The 26870-nt window shown below is 34.2% G+C and overlaps 1 protein-coding gene across 4 annotated transcripts in view; it reads left to right on the forward strand.

Annotated features, from left to right (window-relative positions):
* The window catches only part of CDH10 (cadherin 10), a 174179-nt gene extending 150677 nt beyond the window's left edge, over window positions 1-23502 (forward strand). For 2 of the 4 annotated variants that reach the window (XM_038535413.1, XM_038535415.1), the window contains 5 exons: window positions 2127-2263; window positions 7649-7770; window positions 13791-13899; window positions 19723-19974; window positions 22574-23064. In XM_038535413.1, coding sequence (XP_038391341.1) covers window positions 2127-2263; window positions 7649-7770; window positions 13791-13899; window positions 19723-19974; window positions 22574-23064 — 1111 coding nt within the window. Of the gene's footprint in view, window positions 1-2126; window positions 2264-7648; window positions 7771-13790; window positions 13900-19722; window positions 19975-22573 lie in introns of all 4 variants that reach the window. The other 2 variants (XM_038535414.1, XM_038535412.1) reach the window with 2 other exon arrangements.
* Window positions 23503-26870: the final 3368 nt, after the last annotated feature.

Consider the following 26870-nt stretch of genomic DNA (forward strand, 5'->3'; position numbering starts at 1 on the left):
AAATATAATTATATAATGTTTGAAAGAGAACCAGGATCTCTCTATCTTTGAGATAATTTTACATAATCCTTTAAATTTTGTCATTAGCTTTTAAACCAAATTATAAGAAATAAAACAAAAGACACATAAAATGATTTGACAAGCCCAATAATGATTTATATTGATTTGCCTATTGCAATTTCATGTCATATTTCTATAAAAATAAGGAAACTTATTTGCCAAAATGCCAAAGAATTTAATTATTCTTTTTTCCATTTAACAAATATTTGTGGATCCCCTATCAGATAGTAATGTATTTCTCAAGGAGTTCTCAGTCTATAAAGGAAGAAGATTCAGTATGAGACAAGTGCCTATCACATTTCAAGAATGATGCTTGGGTCTTTTCGGGTTTGATTTCCTTTTTGAGATGTAACTCACATTTTGATGTTGAAATGAATTCCTAATACAATGTGGTAAATGATACCTTTCAATATTGTAGTTAGTGATGAATGGTACAAGTACCTTAGGATGGAAGGGGATAAATAAGCTTCTACTTTAGGTAATCATGGAACACGCGGGTGGAGGAGGTAAAATTTACATGGAGTCTTTCAGTAGTAAAGGCATTTTGTCAACTTGAGACAGAATTTGTGAATTATTCCAGATACAGAGATTCGATGTTTTGCAAATGTATGTGTGAATGGTAAGATATGTGGTTTGAATGCAAAACTGCATTCATGTTGTGTTAATAGAGAGGGCTAGGGCTTATTAAGGAGATTTGTTAATTTCTGATCCGTTCCATTAACAACTGATTTAAAATAAAAATCTAAAATAAGCAGTCCTCCAAAGTAAAATCGCATTAGCTGTACTGACAGCTTAAGTTGTTCCTTTAATGCAATTTATTCAAAACCCATCATAAGGATTGTTGGTTTCAACTGATTTTTGGAAATATCATACAGATTTGGAACATTAAAAGAGAGAAGAGTTTTAGGGCTCCTTAAAATTTATTTTGTATTATTACTTACAAAGCACAATTTAAAAATAATATTTCATAGAATTTTCCTTAAAAAAATGAAGGTTGTGGCTTAGGAAAAGATAAGCCATTACTGAATGTTACTCCTGGACCTGTCATCTTTGTTTTGCTTTGTTTATTTTTTTCAATATGGAGCATTAAATATAACTTGAGGATTATGCTTGCTTACTCAGGAACTATAAAGCATTTGTAAGCCACTAGGTCTGTGAAATGGCAGGTAGTGATGAGGGGTATAACTATCTTAAACCTTGCCTGACAATTCCCCCAAATAATCCAAATAATGAGATTTATTTCAACTAGAGCAACCTGATGGATCAACCCAGTGTTAGGCTTTAGAGTGATCCCCCAACACAATGCCTTTAATCAATTTGCAGCATAATTTGTTTTCTATACATATGTTAAGACTTTTCTTTTTTCCCCCTGAGACTTTATTTGGTACAAATGTATAAAAACTCCTATCCTAAACTTTTCTGTTTTAAAACATCTCTAGTTAATATGTATACATTTTTTAATGGTACATGTGTTTAACAAACTGAAGCTCCATGGGTATATGCCATGGAGTCACTAAACATCATCATACATTGATCATCTACTACTATGATGAACTAATGTCTCCAATTTCAGCACTAAGAAAACGACTCTGCTTCGGGGAATGCTTTTTTGCATTCAATCCTTACAGTAACTCCTTAACAGTATTTTCAACTACTAGGTCAAGTTGTTGGTAATGTAACCACCTGTAATGCCAACTATTTTGTGGAAAACAAAACCAAAAAAAAAAAAAAAAAAAAAAAAACAAAACAGCTTCCCAGCATCTAGTTGAATATGGCAATAGATAGTGATTTGATAAAATGACTATTTAGAAGGTCAGCATTTTGAATGCTGAACAAAGTGCTAGCTCATGCCTTGGGAAGAGGAGGAAGGTAAAGATGTTGAGGGTGAGGGTTCTGTATGTGTGCATGTGTGTGTGATAAATCAATGAAACAATCCTCATTCTACATCAGTACTATGTGCATTTATGAAATTATTATATGGTTACTGTGCGTGTGTTTGCATTGCACTATTTTCTCCCACAAACCAATAATATTGCCATGTTTTTCTCCTTGCTTTCAATGTTCAGATTTTCCTTGGATCGCCATACCGACCTTGACAGGATCTTTAACATACATTCTGGAAATGGATCCCTTTATACATCAAAGCCACTTGACCGTGAACTATCTCAATGGCACAATCTTACTGTTATAGCTGCTGAAATCAGTAAGATGAATTTCATGTTTATAATACTTAACATATAATTATTATTAAAAATAATTTCTTCTCATTATACACATGAACTGTAATTTTAATTTAAGTTTTTAAAAGGCTTCAGACTAATACTACTCTATATATTAACTAACTAGAATATAAATATGAGGGCGGGGGGTGAGGGTGAATGGGTGACGGGCACTGGGGGGGGCACTTGACAGGATGAGCACTGGGTGTTATTCTGTATGTTGGTAAATTGAACACCAATAAAAAATAAATTTATTTAAATAAATAAAATAAAATAAAATAAAAAATAAAATAAAATCTTGAACAAAAAAAGAATAAAACATTGATTTCAAGCAAAAAAAAAAAGGCTTCTCAACACCTATACTTCAGTAGTTTCTATATATATTGAAGGATAGTTATAGGTATCCCAAATCAATATTTCATATTGACTAATAAAAATCGTCTAGAATTGGGCAGTAAAGATATCCTCTTTGGGGGAAAATACATACACTAGATTGATTACATGGGCACTAAATTAACGTCAATGCTAAATGCTGGGCGTGTACCATTTAACAACAGACATGTAGGTAGTATTATTCCTTTTCGCAGATTAGGAAACCAAGGTATTGGTGACAATAGCTAATATTAAGCGCTCTGTGCCAGGTATTAGTCTAAGAATTTCATATTAATTTTCTTACTAATATTTCTATTGACTTTATTTAACAGAGAAGGAATTAAGTCTCCAAAGGGTTTTGGTAACTTGCCCAAAGTCACAATGCCGGAAGTAGTAAAACTGAGATTTAAAGCTAGTCGTTCTATTTCTAGATCCAGTACTTAATTCAACACTTAATTTATAAAATTCCATCCAAGGAATAACAGGCAGAACCAGGCTTCAAATCAAATCTGTCTCTAATTGCAAAGGTTACTGCCCAATCGCAGGACTTGCCACATAATTTGTGGAGCCCATTATGAAATAGAAATGTCAGACCTCTTGGTAGAAAATGACTCAGACATTTAACATGGCAACCGCAGAGCCTTAAAATAAGCATGAGGCCCTCCTCATGGTGAGGCTTTGTACAATTGCACGTGCCTCTGAAGCCCCTTTGTCCACGCATGCAAACCTGTCCGTGGTTTCTAATTCCTGTTCTGTGATTTACTGGTGTAAAGCAACTCTTGAACTATGTTTTAAAAGAAGCATTAATAGGGACTGAATCATGGTGCAAAACTAAGCCCATACATTCCAGACCTGAGGCGCTAGGCTGAATTGACAAACGCACATCAAGGTCAACTTATTTGAAGCCACCATTCCAGCATTGGGAAAGCAGGACGATGAGGCCAAGTCATCAAAAGTCTCAGAAGGATGGAACTAAGCTGAGCAGATCATTACCAACGAATTCAAAGATTTTGCTTTCTCCTTAAATCTGGCTCTGAAATACAGATTACCTCCACCACCCATATGACCCAGTTTTTTCCGTCGTGAGATATAAATGGCTGTGCCTTTTAAGGCCAACCAAAGAGTTGTGTTTTTTTTTTTTGTTTTTTGTTTTTTGTTTTTTTCGTTTTTCTTTTAAGAAAAGCTTTTATTTCTATTATCTATCTCCATATCACCACAGTTAGATATGCCCGACAGGGTCCAATCTGATCATTCCAGAATCTTGGTTGTTTGTGCTCTCTGCATGATTCAAGATCCTAATTCAAGCCTAATGAGTTAGGAATTGCATTTTCCATTTCAGATACTTTGAGAAATTTAAGTTCTAAAGCTAGTTGAAGTAATTACAATTCTGTAAAAAGCTAAGCCAATTACGTTCTTCTTTTTAAGAACTAAACCTATTTTTTGCCCTTAAGTGAAATCAATTTATGGAGTAACTGCTGGAAATGCCTACCTGCCAAGCCACAAGCAGTCAGAGGCCCATTATGTTGTTCTGGGTATTAAATGGATAAGGGAGAAAGGGAAACAGCATATAGGAAATTGTTTTTACTAGATTTTAAGCACTGGGTTTGTGGTGAGCATGCATTACGCCAAGCCCTAAGCGGGGCAGAAGGATGTTTAAATGTACTTCTTACCAATGCGTTTTCAAGCCCTGCCTCTAACAGTTTAATTCTACATTCCACAGCAGTATATCACATCATACGGCTAGTACCACCTCAGGTAATTATTTAGTGCATTATACCATGAAATAACTTCTCTTTTTCTTCTTCAAAAATATTTTTAAATGCCATTTGAAGAATACAAAATCTAAAATTAAGGTCACAATTGGATTGTAGAAATCCGTTGTAGAAACTAATGAGTTCCTCTCACCACATCTGAAAACTTTACTATGATCATTGCATTACATTCTGGGATACGGAGAGCAAAGTTTATGGCCAAAGAGCTCCATTACCTATACCTAGTTCCTTGATAGTGGAAATTCTTGGCCTTCACAGGTAGAAGAGTTACATCTTTCTAAAAGGCTTGGATTTCTAGATAGTGATTTAAGCTTTCCATTTCTTGGATATGGGAAGGCCTGTGTAGACATAGGAACGCTTTCACACGATAAGATCCCTTATTGCTGATACATTCTTGCTATTAGTAGAGTGTGCTTGGATGGCTCTGAGAGAATCAGGTGGTTAATATGCCGTCTACCATGATGCTTCTTGCAGTGCCTTATGGTTTCACTTGTGCATAAGCTGCAGCATCTACCAGTAAAAAGATTCGTGTAAGCGCTGTTGTTTGAATAGGTGACGCTAGGCCCGGTGTTTTGCAAACCCATTTATCCTTGTGGATTTAGCATTTGATTTGAAGAGGCTTGAGTTATCTGTAAAGAAGCTGAGGAATCTTCCTCTCGTGTCAGGGAAAGGCCTGACTGCAGTTTTTTAGATCCGAAATTGTCCCGCCTCTCCCGGCTTCTGTGGCATAGTTAGAAAGTGAAGTGCTACCAACGAGAGTTATTTTTATGTCCAGACTCTACATTGAGAGAAAATATTTTGCTTAGGCCCACTAACTATATAAGGAGATGCAAAAAGCTGATTCTAGGAAATATGGAAGGATCTTACCGTTCTGGAGAATCTTCCTCTTGTGTCAAGGAAAGGACTGACTGTAGTTTTTTTAAATCTGAAATTGTTCTGCTTCCCTTGGCCTCTGTGGCATACTTAGAAAGTGAAGTGCTACCAACGAGAGTTATTTTTATGTCCAGACTCTACATTGAGAGAAAATATTTTGCTTATGTCTGCTGACTATATAAGGAGATGAAAAGCACATCCTAGGAAATATGCAAGAATCATACCATTCACACCCATAGCAACTGTGCAGCTCTAGGTAGGTTGTGGGTTCATTTGTAGGTGAACCCCATGTAGGTGAACTCTGGCTATTTGTAACTGGTTTTAGGACTAGGGGAGGTAGGAAAAGACTGGGATATAATTTTTTCTTCCTTTTTTTTTTCCTTTCTCCACTTCTCCCCAAATATAGTTCTCTTCAGATCTGTATGAATGGTAGGGAAACTAATTAATGTTATTTTTATTGTGCAGTAAAAGAGCATAAGCTCTCAAGTAATGTAAGAAAATGCAAAAGGTGTCACAGTGACAATAAAGATACCTCAGTAATAATAGGTGACATGTATTACGTGCTAATACACGCTAATAATTTGATAATAGTTTTTGATAGTTTTATACATTAACTTACCTAATTTTTCAAATAACGCCATAGAAGTTCCAGTTTGATTTATATTGAGTAAATTAAGGCATTTGAGAGGTGGAGTAAATTGGCCGATGGGCACACAAGGAGTAAGTGGTGAATCTGGGAATCCAAGCATCTCTGTTCTGCTCCAGGGTCTGAACTCTTCAACCCATATTAAAAAATGAACAATAGGCCACAATCCATTAGCAAATGTGAAATCAGAACCTGGGAAAGGAACGCATATGGTGAAAAAGACTAAGAATGGAAAGGGGTGTTAAATAAAGGGTGTCTTTTAAAGTTTCTCTTGAAAAATGGAAGGCAGAAAGTACACTTCTCATGGATTTAGAATTATGTCTGCCTCCCTTCGTAGGACTTCAACCTTGTAAGCCCATTTATCCTTGTGGATTTAGTTTTTACCCTGATGAGTAATCAGTTCTTACACAGTATTTTTAAAAGTGCTGATTTCATTATTTTAGTAATATTATAATTACATGGAGAGAAAAGAGGAGAAATAATTCTTTTGAATAGTAATATACTCCCTATCTGTGTATAACAATACTTTTTACCCTTGTATTTGAAAATTACATGGGTAAAATTAGAAAGTCGTTAAATTTCACAAGGGTAACTGATACTATCCATAACCCATGTTAGTAAAGGCCATTTAGTAAGATTGCTATTGTCTCTCACCTCATCTGTTATTTTGTTTTGTTCTGTTTCGCTTTGTTTTTAGCTAATTACCTCCTTTCTCCTGTGCTGTTGAACTTCAGTTTGATTTTGCTGAGGTCGACACAAAAATTGAACTATATCCAAAGACTCAGATTTTGATATCACAAAGGCTGATAAATATAACCTGAATTTAAGATGTCAAAACACTCTCAGATATCAATACTAGTGTCTAGAAAATCCCATTGTGGAGATACTGTCATTATGATTAATACAAGTTTGTTACCCAAGACTAAGCTAAATAGACATTTATATTTTAAATTTCCATTTACAAATCAAAACAATTCTTAATGCATATATTATGTGAAAACTTTGATACTCGATTTAAGTATTTGTAGCAAACAAAAAATCCTGATCATTATACTATATGTTGCTATTGAGCTACTTTTGTTATACAAAATTGAGCCTGGATTGTTGACAAGGTACCAATAACAATTACTGAAACATTCAAAGCCTTACATTTTACTGTAAATTTCCACCCAACTTGTAAAATTAGTAGCTATATACTAAAATTTCCATAAAGAGAGTTTAGAGTAGCTGTTGGAATATTTTTCGTGATTAAAGTAGTCAAAAGGCTAAGTTGTAATATAACAACTACCTCTTAGGAGCTAATGACCGTGGGCAAGTTAGTAGTTTATTTAAAATTATTTCTTCATCCACAAACTTAGTAAAAAAAATATAATATTGTACGACAAAGATTTAATAAATATTTGTTCATTTTCCTATGTTTAGACGGTAAGGACACAAATACAATATGAACTCAATTACACTGGATTGTGCTTTTATAAGATTTTCCAAAATAATAGTAGTTCTCTTGAGGCCAATAATAACTGAATTTATGACTACTTAATTAGGCTCTGTAGTAATTTTCTTTATTGTATTTGCTCATTATGTTGGTAGAATGAACACGATGCTTATTTTTATGTGAGCACTTAATATCCACAAAATGCTTACATAAATTAACTCTGGTACACAAATGTGTCTTCCTAAACGAATTTTTCCTTTCCCTTTTCTAGACAATCCCAAAGAGATGACTCGCGTGGCTGTTTTTGTGAGGATTTTGGATGTTAATGACAACGCCCCACAATTTGCTGTGTTCTATGACACTTTTGTATGTGAAAATGCCAGACCAGGGCAGGTGAGCACCCACAGGACTTAAAAGCTTCGGAAGATTGTAAAGGCTTATTCAATGTTTTCTTTTCCCAGGCTTAAGAAGGATGAGTAAACAGAGATAAAAAATACTCCTTTAAGTCCCAGTAATATAATTAAAAAAAAAAAAAAAAAACTGATATTTTTAGGGTTGGAAAATGTTCTAAGTGACACTATAGCAAGTTTCACATTTCTTTTGTGAAGCTCTGAAGAAAATATAAGATGTTATTGTTGCCACCAAAGTTAAGGAGTAAGAAGAAAAAGCTTTCATTGTTTACATTTTCGCAAACAAAAAGAGGGGAAAAAAAAAAACAAACCCTCTGCTGTTTCTTTAGGTAAATATTGAGAACCCCTAGAAGAGATGGGAGATAGAATTTAGGAGAAACACAGACACAGATACATGGGATCAGCGAAACGTGGCATCAATATTCCAATGTATGCAAATGATTTCAAAGCAGGGCGTGCAAGATTCACTCTTAGATTTACACTTATATTTATCATTATAGCAACACTTAGAGTGCTTAATGACTTCGTTTTCGTCCTTTGAAACCTTCCTACATCAGCTTTGTTTATAACTCTTTAAGTCTTTTCCTCAGTGGACTCATTTTGTTGTTTGAAAAGCTCCAGTGTATATGGCTGAAAGAAATGCTCTTAATTGGTTTGAGTGCTATCTTCACAGAAGGAAGCTGCATGTTATAAATAATAATTGGGAATCAAATGTGTTTTATTAAAGAAAGAGGAGCCATCACAAGACTGTATTGTGTTTTGACATCACTTGATGCTCTTTATAAACATCAATGTCATTGTTACATTTTTATGCAAATTACGTTGTGGAATAACACAAATTCTTCCTTCTGAAGATTCTAACAGGAATTCAATAGCCTGTCTATTGTTTGAAATGGTGAAATTGCTGCAATTGGATTCATTTTTTTTTATTTGAAAATGTTATAGAAATGTTTCATTTGGAATATTTAAATGACAAAGCTACTTCCGACCTACTTCTTAATGAAACAGTGTTTGCCCTGAAAATACCATTCCAAATAGTCCTCTGCTTGGCAGGCTCAGCATGATATAAGTTGAAGGCTTTTCTCTAAGAGATAAATTACTCACTTTACAACTGCCGCATGCATTGCGTCCTCTATAGTTATTCTATTTGATTTTCAAGAGATATCTTTTCAAAGCATTTGAGTCATTTTAAATACTGACTTCTGAATGTATTCAAAATATACAAAACAAGGGATTTTTTTCTTATGCCTCGTAAAAAAAAAAAAAAACTAAATCTGGTTCAGTAACTTTATATTTTTTGGACTTAAAAAACCAGTTTTTTGAAGAAAAAAACTGAAGAAAATGACAAATATTGAAGAAAAATGACAAAATCAAAGACAATTCTAATCTAAAAAGTAACCTATTTTGACAAATTGATAGGAATAACATGATTAATAATTTTCACCTAATTGGCTGAATGTGCAATAGTTTCCAATAGAAGTTATTTTTAATAAATCAGTTTGTTCGATGTCATTTGGTCTCAGAGGCCGATAAATGGTTGCTTAAACCAAACTGTTCTGCAGTGGTGGAGTTCTAGGTTACAATAGCCTAGCAGATGGTTATGTGCAAAACCAAGGTGGTTATGTGGAAAAAGTCCTTTCCTTTAACTTCCTTGACATTACTGTTAACTCTTTTCCCCCCCTCCTAAGGCAGTAAGAGCTTGTTAGGACTTCTGGGGGTACTTTGGTTATTTATAGGGTATTTCAACCCACTCAATTGTCCTTTGAATTAAGTACTGTTTAAAAGTAGCACTTTGAACAACAACATAGGAAATAATTCCATTTATTTGGTGTGTGGACAAAATGAGAAGACAGATAAAGTTAATTTCCATCTTCTCTTTCTTTTCTGCCTATTTCGTGCTCTAAGGATAGGAGACTTTCCCCCTTGGAAAAGATGCAACTTAAAATTGATGTAAATTAACAGTCCCCTCTTGTGCCTGAACTAGGCTACTTGACTCTCCATCCTTTCCATCTCTAAAGAGTCCCTTGGGAAAGGAGAGGAGAGAAGACTGGCCGTTACATTTTTCTTTCGTTTTCCCTCATGCATACCACATTCCTTCAGTCAACAAAATATATTTTAATAATTTTTAATCTTTATGGAAGGAAGTAGCATTTCAGTCTCACACATTTCCCAGAGAGTCTCCCCAGGGAGGAGTGCTGCTTGTTATTTGCCCACAGGTAGTATCTAAGCTCTAGGCCTTTGTCAAACCTCAAATATCCTATTACATATTTCCACAGAACACTGTTTAGTTACTTACCTAACTACACTTTTTCCTACTGAAAAAGTGAAAACATTACAACTTAGTGACCGGTGTTCTTATTTAAATATCTTAAAATCCATGTGTCACACATTCCCCACAAAATCCCACATTCTATTATGGCATGATCACTGAAAAAGCCCTCAAGTTGATTTGATGTTATTTTAGAATAGCCTAGTAAAAATACAAACCGATTATATAATCTCTAAGGAGATGAAATATAAATGACTTATCTGTGTCTATTCTTCATATGCTCAAAATGAATACTGCACATTCTTCATATGCTCAAAATGAATATGGGACATCAAAATGAATACTGGACATCAAAAGTGGTTTTTTCCCCATAATTGTGGCAACCTGTTTTATTGGAAATGAGTCAAAATGAACTTGTCTCCAGTAGAAATAAAATAGCTAGTGTTCATATGTAGAGACAGGGGAGATGTTTTTACTTCTTCTTGTTGCCAACTTCTGATTTCTATTTTAACACGTACTTCCATGTATAGGGTACATATACATATGGATATGGATACTTCCATATATGGATATATAAACTGTAATAACTTCTTACAGATATAGGTAATGATGTAGCCATTACGTTCTCTCAAATTGTTCTGGTTTATAAAAATAAACTAAAATTGTAATTTGTAATCACAATTGAAAATGCATATTTATTATGAGATAATTACATTTCCTATTTTATTTTATTTTTATTTTTAAAGATTTTATTTATTTATTTATTTATTTATTTATTTATTTATTTATGAGAGACACACACACAGAGGCAGAGACATAGACAGAGGGAGAAGCAGGCTTCATGCAGGGAGCCCGAGGTGGGACTGGATCCCGGATCCCAGGATCACTCCCTCACCGCTGAGCCACCCAGTCATCCCTCATTTCCTGTTTTCAAAAACCATTACCTCTATGTTTAAATTTCTACAATTTTGTGTCTATATATGTGCTAACATATAAATCTTAATGGTAAAAATATATAAACATAGAAGTCTTATTAAGTCTACTATCTTTCTTGATGTTTCATTTATGTCATTTTTAACTTTCAACTTATAAATCATTATTTAAAAATAAAATCTTTTAGACTGCTCAATAAACAAGTCAGTCGAGAAATGATTTTATAACTTCATTGGTACCTCTTAAGGGTATTAGTTAATACTTTTTATACAATTTTCTATTTTGTATAATTTTTGGTTTTGTATTGGCTAGATAAGCCATTAGCAATAAATCTTTGCTTTCTATATGATCTTAAATTACCACTAAAATTTCATTAGTCACAGTTTAAATAATTTTTTCAGTTGCTTATTCCAAGATGATAAACACTTAACCTTTGTATGATCCAATATTATTTCTTGTATCATTTTGAAATAAGTGGGTAAGGTTATAATTAAATTGGGAGTAGCTAAAATTTGCCACACTCTTATTTTATAAGGTAATTTAAAAGAAAACTAAATATAGAAAAGTTAAAATAATTTCTTAATTTTTTATAATTATATAATATTTTAAATTTGAAATCTCTTTTTATATCAACAAAATATCGAAAAAAAATATTTTCATTGAATATTGACACCAGGGGTGCCTTAGTGGCTCAGTCAGTTAAGTGTCTGCCTTCAGCTCAGGTTATGATCCCAGGGTCCTGGGATGGAGTTCCTGCATTGGGTTTTCTACTCAGTAGGGAGTCTGCTTCTCCCTCTATTCCCTCCCCTCTGCTTGTGATCTCTCTCTTTCTCATGTTCTCTTTCTCTCAAATATAAACAAAATCTTAAAAAAAAAACAAATATTGACACCACGTTAAATAAGCCAATGCAGTTAAGCATATTCCTTTTAGTTAAGCATAAATTTGACCATTTATATAGGTATCAATACATAAATTTAAAAACTTCTGAAGCTCTCTTGCAAAATTAAGATATGCAAAACATTATGTAAAATGTTATACATATAAGTTAAGGATAAAATAGATATATATGCAAATAAGTACACAACTCTATGATACATATAAATTTGTATAATATTAATCATTATGCTCAAAGAAGTGATCTGCTTATAGTATAAGGTGTTACATTTTCTGCTTTGTTACCAGATAACTTCTTATATTGTCTCTTATCCTAAAATAAATCAGAGATGATCTTTATAAAATAACCTTTTCCCATACATATATTGAATTTAAAAACTGTAGTTTTATGGACAATGCAAATAAAGTGAACCATTATTATTAAAGGAGATCATAATGTTTAAGTCTTCCCTTTAAAAAATTGTGCTTATCTATAAAATCTCTCCATTCTTTGATAGTTTTCACTTTTGATAAGAGGAAAGCCATAATCACAGTAGTTTTCTAAATTTTCCCTCCATTAGATAAACTTTTCCAGATCAATGTTTAGATATATATGAAATAATCTAGTCTTTTTAAATGCTATATCTAAATTAATAAAGCTGTAAAAATATAATATTGTTACTATGATGTTGAAGAAATGGATAATATATAGGAGATATTGAGAAGAAAGGAGAGCAAGAAACAGAGACAAAAAACAGAGAGGGAGGGAGAGAGGTAGGGACATTGTTAAAGTCAAAGTATTTAGTTTGTTTATTAAGCAGTCTAAAAGATTTTATTTTTAAATAGTGATTTACAAGTTGAAGGTTAAAAATGACATAAATGAAACATCAAGAAAGATAGTAGACTTAATAAGACTTCTATGTTTATATATTTTTACCATTAAGATTTATATGTTAGCACATATATAGACACAAAATTGTAGAAATTTAAACATAGAGGTAATGGTTTTTGAAAACAGGAAATGAGGGATGACTGGGTGGCTCAGCGGTGAGGGAGTGATCCTGGGATCCGGGATCCAGTCCCAAGTCGGGCTCCCTGCATGAAGCCTGCTTCTCCCTCTGTCTATGTCTCTGCCTCTCTCTCTCTCTCTCTGTGTCTCTCATAAATAAATAAATAAAATCGTTAAAAATAAAGTAAAATAAAATAGGAAATGTAATTATCTCATAATAAATATGCATTTTCAATTGTGATTACAAATTATAATTTCAGTTTATTTTTATAAACCTGAACAATTTCAGAGAATGTAATGGCCATATCATTACCTATATCTGTAAGAAGTTATTACAGCTTATATATCCATATATGGAAGTATCCATATCCATATGTATATGTACCCTATACATGGAAGTACGTGTTAAAATAGAAATCAGAAGTTGGCAACAAGAAGGAGGTAAAAACATCTCCCCTGTCTCTACATATGAACACTAGCTATTTTATTTCTACTGGAGACAAGTTCATTTTGACTCATTTCCAATAAAACAGGTTGCCACAATTATGGAAAAAAAAATGTATCAATTCAGGGACACCTGAGTGGCTTAGTCAATTGGGAGTCTTCCTTGGGCCCAGGTCATGATCCTGGAATCCTGGGATAGAGCCCAGGTCAGGCTCCCTGCTTAGAGGGAAGTCTGCTTCTGCTTTGTCGCCATCCTGCTCCTGCTCTCTCACATTCTCTTTCTCTCTTAAATAAATAAATCTTTTAAAAAATCAAAGTAATAATAAAAGAGGTGGAATAATTCAAAGATAATGCACAAGGAGGAAAATCAACTGCTTTAAATTTAGGCAAAATTGAATCTTAAAAAATTACATATTGTAAAGCAGATTATACTCATGGAAGCCTGATACACACGCTCTTTTCTCTTTTCTGCAGCTAATACAGACTATAAGTGCAGTAGACAAGGATGACCCTTTAGGTGGACAGAAATTTTTCTTCAGTTTAGCTGCTGTCAATCCAAACTTCACAGTCCAGGATAATGAAGGTAAATTTTAGAACATCATCATTATGATTTAAGGTGACGTTAACAAGAGCTTTTCCCCCAAGCAACAATTACCATTTGTATGGTGTATTAATGTATTGATCTGTGTCACAAAATGTTGTTTTCATCAGATATTAATGAGATATTAATTTCTTGCTTGGCAGTGTTCATTCTCTTAAATTTCAAAATAATATATACTTGAGAGAAGTTTCAAATGTGAATACTAATGAAAAGGTTGAATCTTGAGAACATTGGAAAGGCTGGAAATAATCAGACAACAGGGTAGAGAAATGAATAATTCAGTGAGCCCTTGTGCAAATTTCAGTGAGATTTAGCAGCAACAGATTCACCAAAACCAAAAATGCATGAGATATGGGTTAGAAGAAATAGAAGTATTAGCCTGTGACAGGTTTAAGTGCAGAAGCAGTTGCAAGGGCAAGATACACTATCTTCCGGGTAATATGTGAATTTTATAATGTCTTTGTGATAAACAACAACAACAACAACAACATTGTATATTTCTTGCATTCCCAAAAAGGACAAAATATTTAGAGGAAATAATATGAAAACGGTTACTATTCCAAAAAATTTGAACAACTTAATTCTTAAAAAAAATATGGTAATTATTCTAGGCTAAACAAAAGTGTGTAGTTAGAGCTCATTTCCCCTTCATAAATTTATGTTAAATTAATTATATCAGCTGATCTTCCTTAAAAAGGCATACTTGTCTTAGAGTCAGTGTAGATATAGTTATTCTTAAATTTAATAGCTACATTGGCATATTTATAATACTTTCATAACAATGTGTATATGCTGGCAGAGCCAGATCGCTCTATGGCCTCTAAGTCACCTTCAAAATATCAGAAAGAAGGTTCAGATAATGGATAGTTTTACATTAACCCAATTGTTATTTGAAGTATTTGATATCTCAGAAACTGCACAAAACAGTGGAAGAGAAGGCATCCACTGGTAACATCTGTTTACCAAATCGTACTGTCTGAAATGTCTGTTTTCCATCCCTCTGAACATCTAAGATAATCATGATGGGAGAAATTAGCATAGAATTGGCAGATAGGATACAAGATGTCCAGTTTCACAAGAATATCAGCAAAACAACACCCATCATTTTATTTGCTGAATCTGGGATCCTAAATACAGAACTTAGTTTGGACATCCCAAGTTCTGAATGGTCAATATTACACCTCTTTCTAAGTGTATTTTAATTTGTTTTATGTTTCTATTAAACCGAGCTGTGGATCCCAACAAACCGCCTCACAGTTGTAAAAGGTAATAGAGACTTGAAGTAGTCTTATCACAGCATTTCCCATTTAGGTAAACACCTCAAAGCTAATCTTAATTAATTTTTGACAAGTGGTGCCATCTTCCTATATTCAGAAAAGTTCTTGATCTTCTATGAGTTACTCAAAGCAAGAGTTGAAGCCATATGAATATTAATCTGAACATGTCGCCATATAGAATACCATTAAAGTCAGATGGCATATATGACCCACTCCTGTATAAACTCACTATTTTGTTATTGGGTGCATTTGGAAAGAAATCCCAATGATCTAGACATCACCTTATTGCTCTTCTTGAGTAAATACCCTTGTATTTATCTATATCTTCATCTTAGCAAATTTCAATTTTATGATAACAATTTAAAAAAAATTAATTTTCTGTTTCTGTGATACCACACTTGGAGCTTGTAATTCTTAAGATTCCCACACTTTTCCCTAACTTATAGATCAAAAGCGTAATTATACGATGACTTTCTGGAATATTTAATAAAATGATTGGAATTTCTTTCATTCCTGAAGTTTAGGGTAAAACTTCATTTTATTCTTCAATATATTAAAAGTGTTGTAGGCAAAATTAAGACTTAGAACCTTTTGAAAAGTTAAAAAAGAATAAGGCAAGAAGATTCTAAATGAAAAAAAAAAGATTCTAAATATACCCATATGCCAACACCTGTTGTTGATTTTAGTCATTCTGACAGGTGTGAGGTGATATCTCATTTAGATTTATATTTCCCTGATGATCAGTGAGCTTGAGCACCTTTTCACGTGTCTGTTGGCCATCTGTGTTTTTTTTGGAAAAATGTCTATTCTTATTTTCTGCCCATTTTTATCGGATTATTTGCAGTATTGTTTTGTTTTTTGGGGGAGTTATCTGTTTCTTTGGTGTGGAGTTTTATAAGTTCTTTACATATTTTTGATATTAACCCTTTATCAGATAATTCATTCGCAATTATCTTTCCCCATTCCATAGATTGCTTTTTAGTTTTGTTGACTGTTTCCCCTCATTGTACAGAAGCTTTTAACTTTGACAAAGTCCCAGTAGTTTATCTTTGCTTTTGTTTCCCTGGCCTCAGGAGACATATCTAGAAAGAGTTACTATGACCAGTGTCAAAGAGGTTACTATCTGTGTTCACTTCTAGGATTTTGAAGGTTTTTAGGTCTTACATTTAGGTCATTTAGGTCTTAAATCCACTTTGAATTTATTTTTGTGCTTGGTGTAAGAAAGCAGTCCAGTTTTGTTCTTTTGAATGTTGCTGTCCAGTTGTCCCAACACCACTTGTTGACAAGACTTGTCTTTTTCCTGTTGGATACTTTTTACTGCTCTGTTGAACATTTGTCAACCATAGAGTTGTGGGGTTCAATCCTGGGTTCTCTGTTCTGTTCTATTGATCTATGTGTCTATTTTGTGCCAGTACCATACTATTTTGATGAACTACAGTTTTGTAATATAAGTTGAAGTCCAGAATTGTGATGACTCCAGCTTTGCTTTGCTCTTTCAAGGTTGCTTTATCTGTTAGATAAATTTATAAATTTATAATTTATAGAGTCTGTTGTGCTTCCATACCAATCCAATAATTAGGATTGTTCTAGTTGTGGAAAAAAATTTTGATAGGTATTGTTTTAAATGTGCAGATTGTTTTGGGTACTAGATTTAACAACGATGGTTCTTCCAATCCAAGAGCATGGAGTGCCTTTCCATATCTTTGTGTCATCTTCAATTTCTTTCATTCAATGTTTTATACTTTTCAGAGTACAGGTCTTTCATCTCTTCGATTAGGTTTATTCCTAGGTATCTTATGATTTGGGAGGATTGATTCCTTAATTTCTCTTTCATTATTGGTATATAGAAATGCAACAGATGTATGTACACTGATTTTGTGTCCTGCAACTTCACTAAATACCTTTATCAGCTCTACAAGTTTATGGTAGTCTTGAGATTTCCAAAGAGTATCGTGTCATCTGCAAATAGTGAAAATTTTACTTTTTCCTTGCCGATTTAGATGTCTTTTATTTTTTTGTTGTTGTTGTCTGATTACTGTGGCTAAGACTTCTGGTACTATGTTAAATAACAGTGGTGACTGAGGACATCCCTGTCTTGTTCCTGATCATAGAGGAAAAGCTGTCAGTTCTCCCCCATTGAAGATGATATTAGTTGTGGGTTTTTCAGATACGGTCTCTATTAAGTTGAGGTATGTTTCCTCTAAACCTACTTTGTGGAGGGTTTTTATCATGAATGAGTATTGACGAAGATGTGGAGAAATGGGAACTCTCTTGCACTGTTGGTGGGAATGCAAACTGGTGCAGCCACTCTGGAAAACAGTATGAAGGTTCTTCAAAGTGTTAAAGAATAGAAGTATCCTATGATTTAGAAATTGCACTACTAGGTATCTACCCAAAGAATACAGAAATACTAATTCAAAGTGATGCTCCCTGATATTTATAGCAGCATTCTCTACAATAGCCAAATTATGGAAACAGCCCTAGTGTCCATCAACTGATGAATGGATAAAAAAGAAGTGATATATATCTATGCATATCTATCTATATCTATATCATCTATATCTATCTATATCTATATCTATATCTATATCTATATCTATAAAGTGGAATATTACTCAGCTACCAAAAAAGAAATGAAATTTTGCCATTTGCAATGACATGGGTAGAGCTACAGAGTATTATGCTAAGCTAAATAAGTCAGTCAGAGAAAGACAAATACCATGTGATTTCACTCATATGTGAAATTTAAAAAAAACAAAGGAGCAAAGGGAAAAAGAGAGAGAGAGGCAAACCCAGGAATAAACTCTTACCTATAGAGAACAAACTGATGATTATCAGAGGGGAGGTAGATGAGTGGTGGGTGAAATAGGTGATGAGGATTAAGAAAGGTACTTGTGATGCACACCAGGTGTTGTAAGGAAGTGATGAATTACTAAATTCTAGACCTGAAATTAACATTATAGTCTATGCTAATGAACTAAAATTTAAATGAAAATAAAAAAATAAAAAGTATATGCCTATATGCATATAAATATTCATTTTAGTGTAGATTTGAAAATGGAAGAATTATTGTAATACTTTTTGAAAGAGAAGTCAAATCTGCAAAATTATCAGGATTAGTTTATTTTTTAAATTTGCTTATGTACATCCTCTATTTTGCTAATCTTCTTTCCCAGCTTAATTAGGCTAATCCTAGCATAATTAACTGATGTAGCAGAAATAACATCTTACTAATAATTTAGGAAATGACTGCTTTATATTCAACTACTATATCTGTAAGAAATTGTCACCCTTTATTTTCTCCTGCCCCATTTGATGTAGCCATTACCAATTCACTCCCATTCCTACATTAGCATTTTAAATAGGCTTACGGGATTGGCATAAGAAGACTAAGTGCATTGGAAAACAGCTTAGGATTTTATCATCCAAGTGCATATTGATTTTTTAAAAAATATTGATTATAGAGCACTAGATGAAATCTTTTTTTTTTTTTAATTAACTACACAACCTCCATTTAAGGATACTGGGTGAGTTATCAAAGAAAGAAAATATCTATAGTGATATACTAGATAGTAGGATGCTTATGTTTATTAAATCCTTATATCTGTGCATTTATGAGGTACTCTACATCAGTTTATTCTCCTAATACTTTGAGCTATATATTGTATTCATTCTAATGGATGGAAATCAAAATTCAGAAACATTAACTAACTTGCTGGGGGCACCTGGGTGTCTTGTTTTCACATCCCACTTTTGATTTCAGCTCAAAGTCATGATCTCAGAGTCATGGGATCAAGTCCTGCATTGAGCTCTGTGCTCAATGTGGAGTATGCTTGGGATTCTCTCTCTCTCCCTTTCCTGTGCCCCTCCCCCTGCTCACACTCTCTTTGAAATAAATAAATAAATAAAATCTTTTAAATAAAATAAATAATAAATAAATAAATAGATGAATAAATAAATAAATAAATAAATAAATAAATAAATAAATAACTTGTTCACCATTGTTCATATATTGCGATTCTTGATGGGTTTTGAGGGCATTATTGATTTTAAAGGTGAAACTATACATAAAATTTATTCTTTCATATTTTTCTTCATGAATATTGGATTAATGTGTCTTTTATGTGTATGTGGCATGCATAAACATACATGCATATATAAACAAAAACATTTACTAGAATTTTTTTCTTGATATTCATATTTATGGTTTCTGAAAACTCTGAGAATATGCTACTATCCTTGTGGTCTTCAGAAAATGTTCACTTATAAAATCCACCATTTCAAAAACTTTATCTGTGAACAAGTTGGAAATCTAGTAAATAAGCAGTGACAGTCTTAGACTCCTCAAACTATTTCATTTATCTTATTTCAGTGGATTCTTATCTTATTGTGTGCATCCTATAGGAAAATCGGTATTAATTTTGTATTTTACATAAATAATTCTTTACTTGTATGTCAAAGCGTGGAGATCAGGATGAGAGAACTTTCTTGTCCCAAGCCATCGGTAATATTTTAAAATTTATTTTAGATAATACTGCCAGAATTTTAACCAGAAAAAATGGATTCAATAGACATGAAATAAGTACCTATCTCTTGCCTGTGGTGATATCAGACAATGATTACCCAATTCAGAGCAGCACAGGCACACTGACCATCCGAGTGTGTGCTTGTGACAGCCAAGGCAACATGCAGTCCTGCAGCGCGGAAGCCCTGCTGCTCCCTGCTGGCCTCAGCACGGGGGCCCTCATCGCCATTCTCCTCTGCATCATCATTCTGCTAGGTAAGAAACTTTAAGGAAAATGTGATTATTTCCTAGATTCCTTATGTTAGTGTATTTTTAAATAAGAAATTCTATTTTTCAAATACCTTCTCTCAAGTTGACTTCAACATTTAAGATAGACGTGAGTTAATGATGAGATATTGTTTATATTAAAATATTTTATATGATCACACAGTTATTACCTTTTTTTAAATAATAAGACTGAAAGTTAGAGATAGCCAAAATGTTTTCCACAGTTGCACAATTGCTTAGTGGCTCATCCAAGGCAAAGTATTTTGCTATCAGTTATAGTTTTTCAGTAAATCTAAAGTTTATTTCTAGGTTTTTAATCTTATGGTGGCTGGATAAAGCACTCAGTATCTTACCCTCCCAATGAAATAATGTTAAAATGGCCCTTTACCTGGTTTACTTTTCCCTACAACAATAACACTTGATTTTATAACCTAGAGCAAATTGCTTTTTAACTGCTTTTGAATGAAAACTCAGATTAAGTTTACTCCCCTGTTGCATTATCTTAAAACTATTGTGCATATTCCTATGACCCTAATCAAAAAACATTGTATCTGACATTTGAAGAAGCAGTAAAATGAACTTGGATTTTGGAGTCAATCATAGTAGGTTTCATTATCCTCATTATTAGAACATTTTTTACTGGGTAAGAACACTTAGCTGACAATAAACAATCTAAGGTTTAGAATCTTTACATCACAAATTTATGTGTGTGCATGAAAATACGAACTTAAGCAAAATAAAATGTCATATTTTCTCAAAGGCTTTAATAAGCTTTTTTTTTTCCTCTCTTCGTGGTAGCCTATTTCTTTTTTAGCCACTTTGAAGGTCAAGAATACTTACCAATGGATTAAAATCTTATTTTTTTGTTGAATTAAAAAAAGTCTCTTGTTTGCCCTTTTACACAAGGTTGAAGGCAGATAGCCTGACTGTCCTGTTAGTAAAAGGGAAAACAAAAGTTAAGAGCCCTTCACATACTAATATAATTCTCGTAGTTCACGCTGCTGTAACTATGCCATAGACTGGATGGCTTAAGCCACAGAAATGTATTTCTCATAATTTTGGAAGCTGGAAAGTCTAAAATCAAGGCACTGACAGATTCCAAATTTGGTGAGGACGTATTCCTAGTTTCAGGATGGCTGCCTATGTTGTATCCCCACATGGACGACTCCAGTCCTCTTCCTGGTTTCTTTTCATAAAAAACACTAATCCAATTCATGAGGGCTCCACCCTATGACTTAATTATACCCCACTTCCAAATACCATCACTTTGGGGATTTAGGCTTTAACCTGAATTTTAAGAGGACACATTCAGTTCATAATGATAATAAATCGCATACCCTTTAAATGTTTCTTCTAAAAAAAAGCTAAATAAATATAGGCATTTTATCATATATATACCTGCTGTAAAATATTTTCTGTCTCTTTCCTTGTTTAATCAAATGCACATCTGTTTCCCCAAATCATAATTTTCAAGGATCATGTCCAAAATGTTTGGGGATAGTGAATGAGGACTGGGAAACTAATACAGCCAAGGGGGAATTTGATATTAACATTCTCCTATCTTTTATGCTATCACCATCATGATTAGTAAAGTCATTATATTATTATTAATATTGATACCTTCTCAGGGAAGTTGGGAAATGTCCTTTCTGGATGATACACATTTCTATTCGTGGATCTACAGTTGTTTGAGATGGATCGAGCTAAGTTCATTCATTCTTTCTATAGGTAATTCAATGTGGAAATTGAAATTCACACTTTGTCACCATGAGATCCGACAACTTTCTTTTTGGTCTCATTGTGATATATATTTCCATGTAAAACCTCAAAGATTGCTAAACTAAGAGTTTGTAATCAGAAAGTCACCCTCCCCTCCCTTCTTTTAACAATACAAGAAAACAAAAACAACTATGTGAATCCATCAGCGAGGCCATTTAATCCAAACCAACAGTATATCCTGTCAAGAATGCCCTCTTTTAAATAGCGTGTTGAAGATGTGCAAAATACGGGCCTATTTTTGTCCTCCCGAATTGTTTTACTTGAAGCCGAATTCAATTTGCGTCTATTTTCCATGCAACACCTTATGTCCCCCTTCAATGCAAAGTATAAATAATGTCTGCACGACCAGGAGCTAAGTTTAAACAGTTCTTAGAAAAAAAAAAAAAAAAGAAAGAAAAATAGACAAAATGTCTCACTGTATTTGAGAAATACCCCCAGATGGTCATAGACATAAATCAGAAACCCTTGCATTCCTCTCCTGCACTTCCACTCCTCATCTCTCTGGTGTTGTAGGTGCACTGCTAATGAATTTCCTTTTTTTTTTTTCTTTCTTTCTTTCTTTCTTTCTTTCTTTCTTTCTTCTTTCTTTCTTTCTTTTTTCTTTCTTTCCTTTCTTTCTTTCTTTCTTTCTTTCTTTCTTTCTTTCTTTCTTTCTTTCTCTTTTTTCTTTCTTTTTTTATCTTTCTTCTTTTTCTTTTTCTTTTTTCTCTTTCTTTCTTTCTTTCTTTCTTTCTTTCTTTCTTTCTTTCTTTCTTTCTTTTTCTTTCTTTTTTCTTTTTTCTTTTTTTTTTTTTCTTATCTTTTCAAGTTATAGTCGTACTGTTTGCAGCCCTGAAAAGACAGCGGAAGAAAGAGCCGCTGATCTTGTCCAAAGAGGACATCAGGGACAACATCGTGAGCTATAATGACGAGGGCGGCGGGGAGGAGGACACCCAGGCCTTCGACATCGGCACCCTGCGCAACCCCGCGGCTGTGGAGGAGAAGAAGCTCCGGCGGGATATTATTCCCGAGACGTTGTTTATCCCTCGGAGGACTCCCACGGCTCCCGACAACACGGACGTGCGGGATTTCATCCACGAGAGGCTCAAGGAGCACGACCTGGACCCCACGGCGCCGCCCTACGACTCGCTGGCCACCTACGCCTACGAGGGCACCGACTCGCTGGCCGACTCGCTGAGCTCGCTGGAGTCCAGCACCACGGACAGCGACCAGAACTACGACTACCTGCGCGAGTGGGGCCCGCGGTTCCACAAGCTGGCGGAGATGTACGGCGGCGGGGACAGCGACCGGGACTCCTGACCTGGGCGCGGCCGGCCACTAGCTCACAGTCCGCAGAAGCTTCCTGCCACTCAGCACACGATTTTTTTTTTTTTTTTTTGGTCCCATGGACTTCTTCATCTGTTCATTCATGACCTTGATCTTTTTCTTTATTTTTTTCCCCCTCCTTGTAGGATGTCTCCACGGAATTGTCTACGAAATTTTCTTTAATCACTTCCAAGAGCCAAAGCTATGGAAATTCAGTGTTGTCCATCTTAGAAATAAAAGATGATCTCAGAAACACGAACAGGATAGTTTTCCCTTGAGCCACCTCACACACAAGCCGCTTCTGTTTAGATACACATCCTGCCCCCTGCCAATGAAGCTTTTTAAAAAGGTGAAGAAGAAAAAAAAAAAAAAAAAGAATTTTAAGGCATATCCTGTTCTGTACATTAAGTTAAAAAGAAAACAAAAACAAAACGTATATGTGGTGTCAGTAGGTGTGATTTGCAACCTGGTATATACAAACGTTTGTGCAATTTCATTTCATCAAATTCTATCTGCTAATGTTTTATATTTATATTTTTGTATTTATTTTTAAAAAAAATAAACAAGTTTTTACAACTACCTTGTCTCCAGCTTCATTTTTTTTCCCTAGGAAGAAACAGTTTCTCCCTGCACTATCTTGGTACAAAATGATGTTGAATGCAGGTAAGGGTACAAAATCATTATGGTGATTTAGGTAAGAATTTCTTTTTCAGTGAGTTTTTGTTTTCTGATATGTGAAAAACCTGTCATATTAAAAGTAATGGTCATATAGAGACCACTTAAAAATTATCAATTGAGCCAATTTAAAACATGGCCATCCTTATGCTAATTATCCCAACATATCAGCAATACGGTAATTTCGTTTTGTTCATATTCACTTAAGTAGTATCTGAAAGAATATAACATTTTCTTATTTTTGTATGACATTTGTGCTACTGAGGGTTATAGGTAATAATAGTTCAGACAGATTTCAGACTGAAATAATCCTGTAATGGAAAATATACTTACCTCTCATGATGACTTCAAAAATGCCTAGTAATGACAATAATAATGCTGAATATTCCATTAAGGCACAGCATTGTGATTATGTCAAGTTTTCAAAAGTGCATTACATATTTACTTGTAATTAAGTCTGGTTTTCTGTCAATGAATGATTCAGTAGAAAGGGGGAAAAAAAAAAAAAGTACTGGCAGTTAATTATCTGGAGTTCCTGAGATTCACAGAGGCCAACTGCACCAACTGATCTCTTGTTTCTCAAGCTCCAAATATGATTTATTTATAAATGGAATGCTCTGTAGGGCCTACGCTAGGAAGTTGCATTCCCTGCTGAGTATATCATAAACAATACCAAAGATTTATGTGCTTTCAAATTAATGAAAATGCTATGCTTTTGGAGTGAGCGTACAACATTGACATATCTTTAATGCAGATTTATTTATTTCAGTCTTCTTGAATGAATCCCCCCACCTCCAAGTTCCAGGGTGAAAAGGCACACATTTTTCTGACTACAGACATTTTAGTTTGCATGGTAATATAATTATAAAAGAAAAACAACCCATGTGGTCCAGTTAAAATTAGTCACATTAAAAGGCTGACACATGAAATCATAGTAAAACTTAACTTGTTTGACTCATATTCTAGGAACCCATTTGTATAACCAGAAGGTGGACTGTTAAAAGGACAGAGTTAAAGGTGAAAAAAAAAATTGAACTGAAGGAAGAGAAAACCCTCAATAGTCTGAGATTATTCATTCAAATAAAATCAACAAAAAACGGAAAGGTTAAAAGAAGGTGTAGCTTATGAACATTTCACATTAATTATGATTCAAAATATAATATTCATTTGATTGAAAATTAGTTTGAAAATTTCCAGCACTATTTTTATTAATATTGCATATCAGTAATTGGAATTCTTATTTGAATGTTTTTAATTATCCTCAGAGTATTTCAAGCTGATATTAATTTGCTCTGTCACTTATTTTATCACTGGCTTTTAATAAATTTAAGAATTGTAGCAGTCATCTCCAATCATCCAATCAGGTTTCCAAAAAATTATCCTAAAGGAGATTGATTAACAGGTTTCTTCAGCAATAGAGGAACTATGTTGTTCAGAAATCATTTTTTCAGAGTTCTGAAACAGTCCTTAGTTACAGATAACCTATTATTTTTTGATAATGAAAGTGATATGTTAAATTTCTTGGAGATCCTAAAATGACAAAGGGTCCCTCTACTGACCTGCTCAAACTCTCTTAAGAGTCCCGGTATGATGCTTTCCCAAAGAATGCCCAATATACAGATTATTCTATGTCTAATTTTTTTTTATATTGGAAATGAGGAAAATGAGTCTAATTATCCTGTCATTGATGACATCACATAACTATGGGTCTTTCATCTATTCATCCATTTACTCCCTCATTCGTCAGACATTTTGAACACCTATTATAAAATCAAAGGGTGTTCTAGAGATGTAATAATGAATTGTATGTAAGCTTTATATGTTAATAATTCCTCTATGAGTGAAAATGAAAAAAATATAACAGTTATAAGAACACTCCAAATTTGTTACTAAATACTTAGTAGTATTTTACTGTTCATAATTTTTTTAAACACAGAGAAAAATTATTGTCATCCTTTTTCATGTTTTATTTTTTTTTAAGACTTTATTCATTTGACAGACAGAGAGCAGAAGCAGGGGAGCAGGGAGAAACAGGCTCCCCGCTGGGCAAGGAGCCCAACGTGGGGCTGGATCCCAGGGTCCTGGGATCATGGCCTGAGCTGAAGGCAGACACTTACCAGACTGAACCACCCAGGCACCCCACTTTTTCATGTTTTAAATATTCAGATGAGTGAAATAAAATGATTTATAACCTTTGGTCATTAGAAATGGTGATTAAGTTAATCAATTCTCATTGGTTTTAGCCTTAACAAAATATCAGGGAAAAGTTTATGGAGAGATACATTAATGCTCTTAGGCTGAGATATCCCTCTATACATCAAATAGATACTGTCACACAAGTGCAAGAGTTCCAGAGGCTTATTGGTAGACTCAGTAAACATAGGTGCACAATAAACATAGGTGCTCCATAAACATAGAAATTATGAGTAATTAGATGCCTAAAATAGTCTAGAATAAAAATTTTAGAAGCCCCTAACACTTAGGATTGAGAATTAGGAGTATCTGGGTTCAGTGATCAATGCATCCACCTAAGTATCTATATATAATACCCTCATGATGCCTCCCCTCTACTGTCTGTTGCCTGACACCTGCTGACCACAGGCTGCAGCTCCCTAGTCCCCGGAGGCACCCCTGGGCGGCACTGCAGGAATGCCTGGGCAAGCTCCTGGTAGCAGTAAATGAGTCTCCCTGGCTCAGATCTGCTGAAAGTGAAGCCTTGTTCTCCATGGATCATCTGGCCAGCTGCTGGGACTCTTCCATTGCTTTGAAAGAGTTCAGTATTGGCTTATGGAGAGGGGTTCAGGGCGTCCACTTGGTCACCAAGTCATCCTGCAGGTCATAAATAGTGTAAAACAGTGGCATCTGGTCACAAGAGCTGTGTTTTCCCTTTTACTCCAAAGTTATGTCCCAGTTCAAGACTTTATGGTCATTCTGGACCTTATTTTTTTTTTTTAAGATTTTATTTATGTATTCATGAGAGACACAGAGAGAGAGAAAGGTAGAGACACAGGGAGAGGGAGAAGCAGGCTCCCTGCAGGGACCCTGACGCGGGACTCGATCCCAGGACCCTGGGGTCACGACCTGAGCCAAAGGTGGATGCTCGACCTCTGAGCCACCCAGGTGCT

This window comes from Canis lupus, chromosome 4 (assembly GCF_011100685.1).
Source record: "Canis lupus familiaris isolate Mischka breed German Shepherd chromosome 4, alternate assembly UU_Cfam_GSD_1.0, whole genome shotgun sequence".
Taxonomy (NCBI): domain Eukaryota; kingdom Metazoa; phylum Chordata; class Mammalia; order Carnivora; family Canidae; genus Canis; species Canis lupus.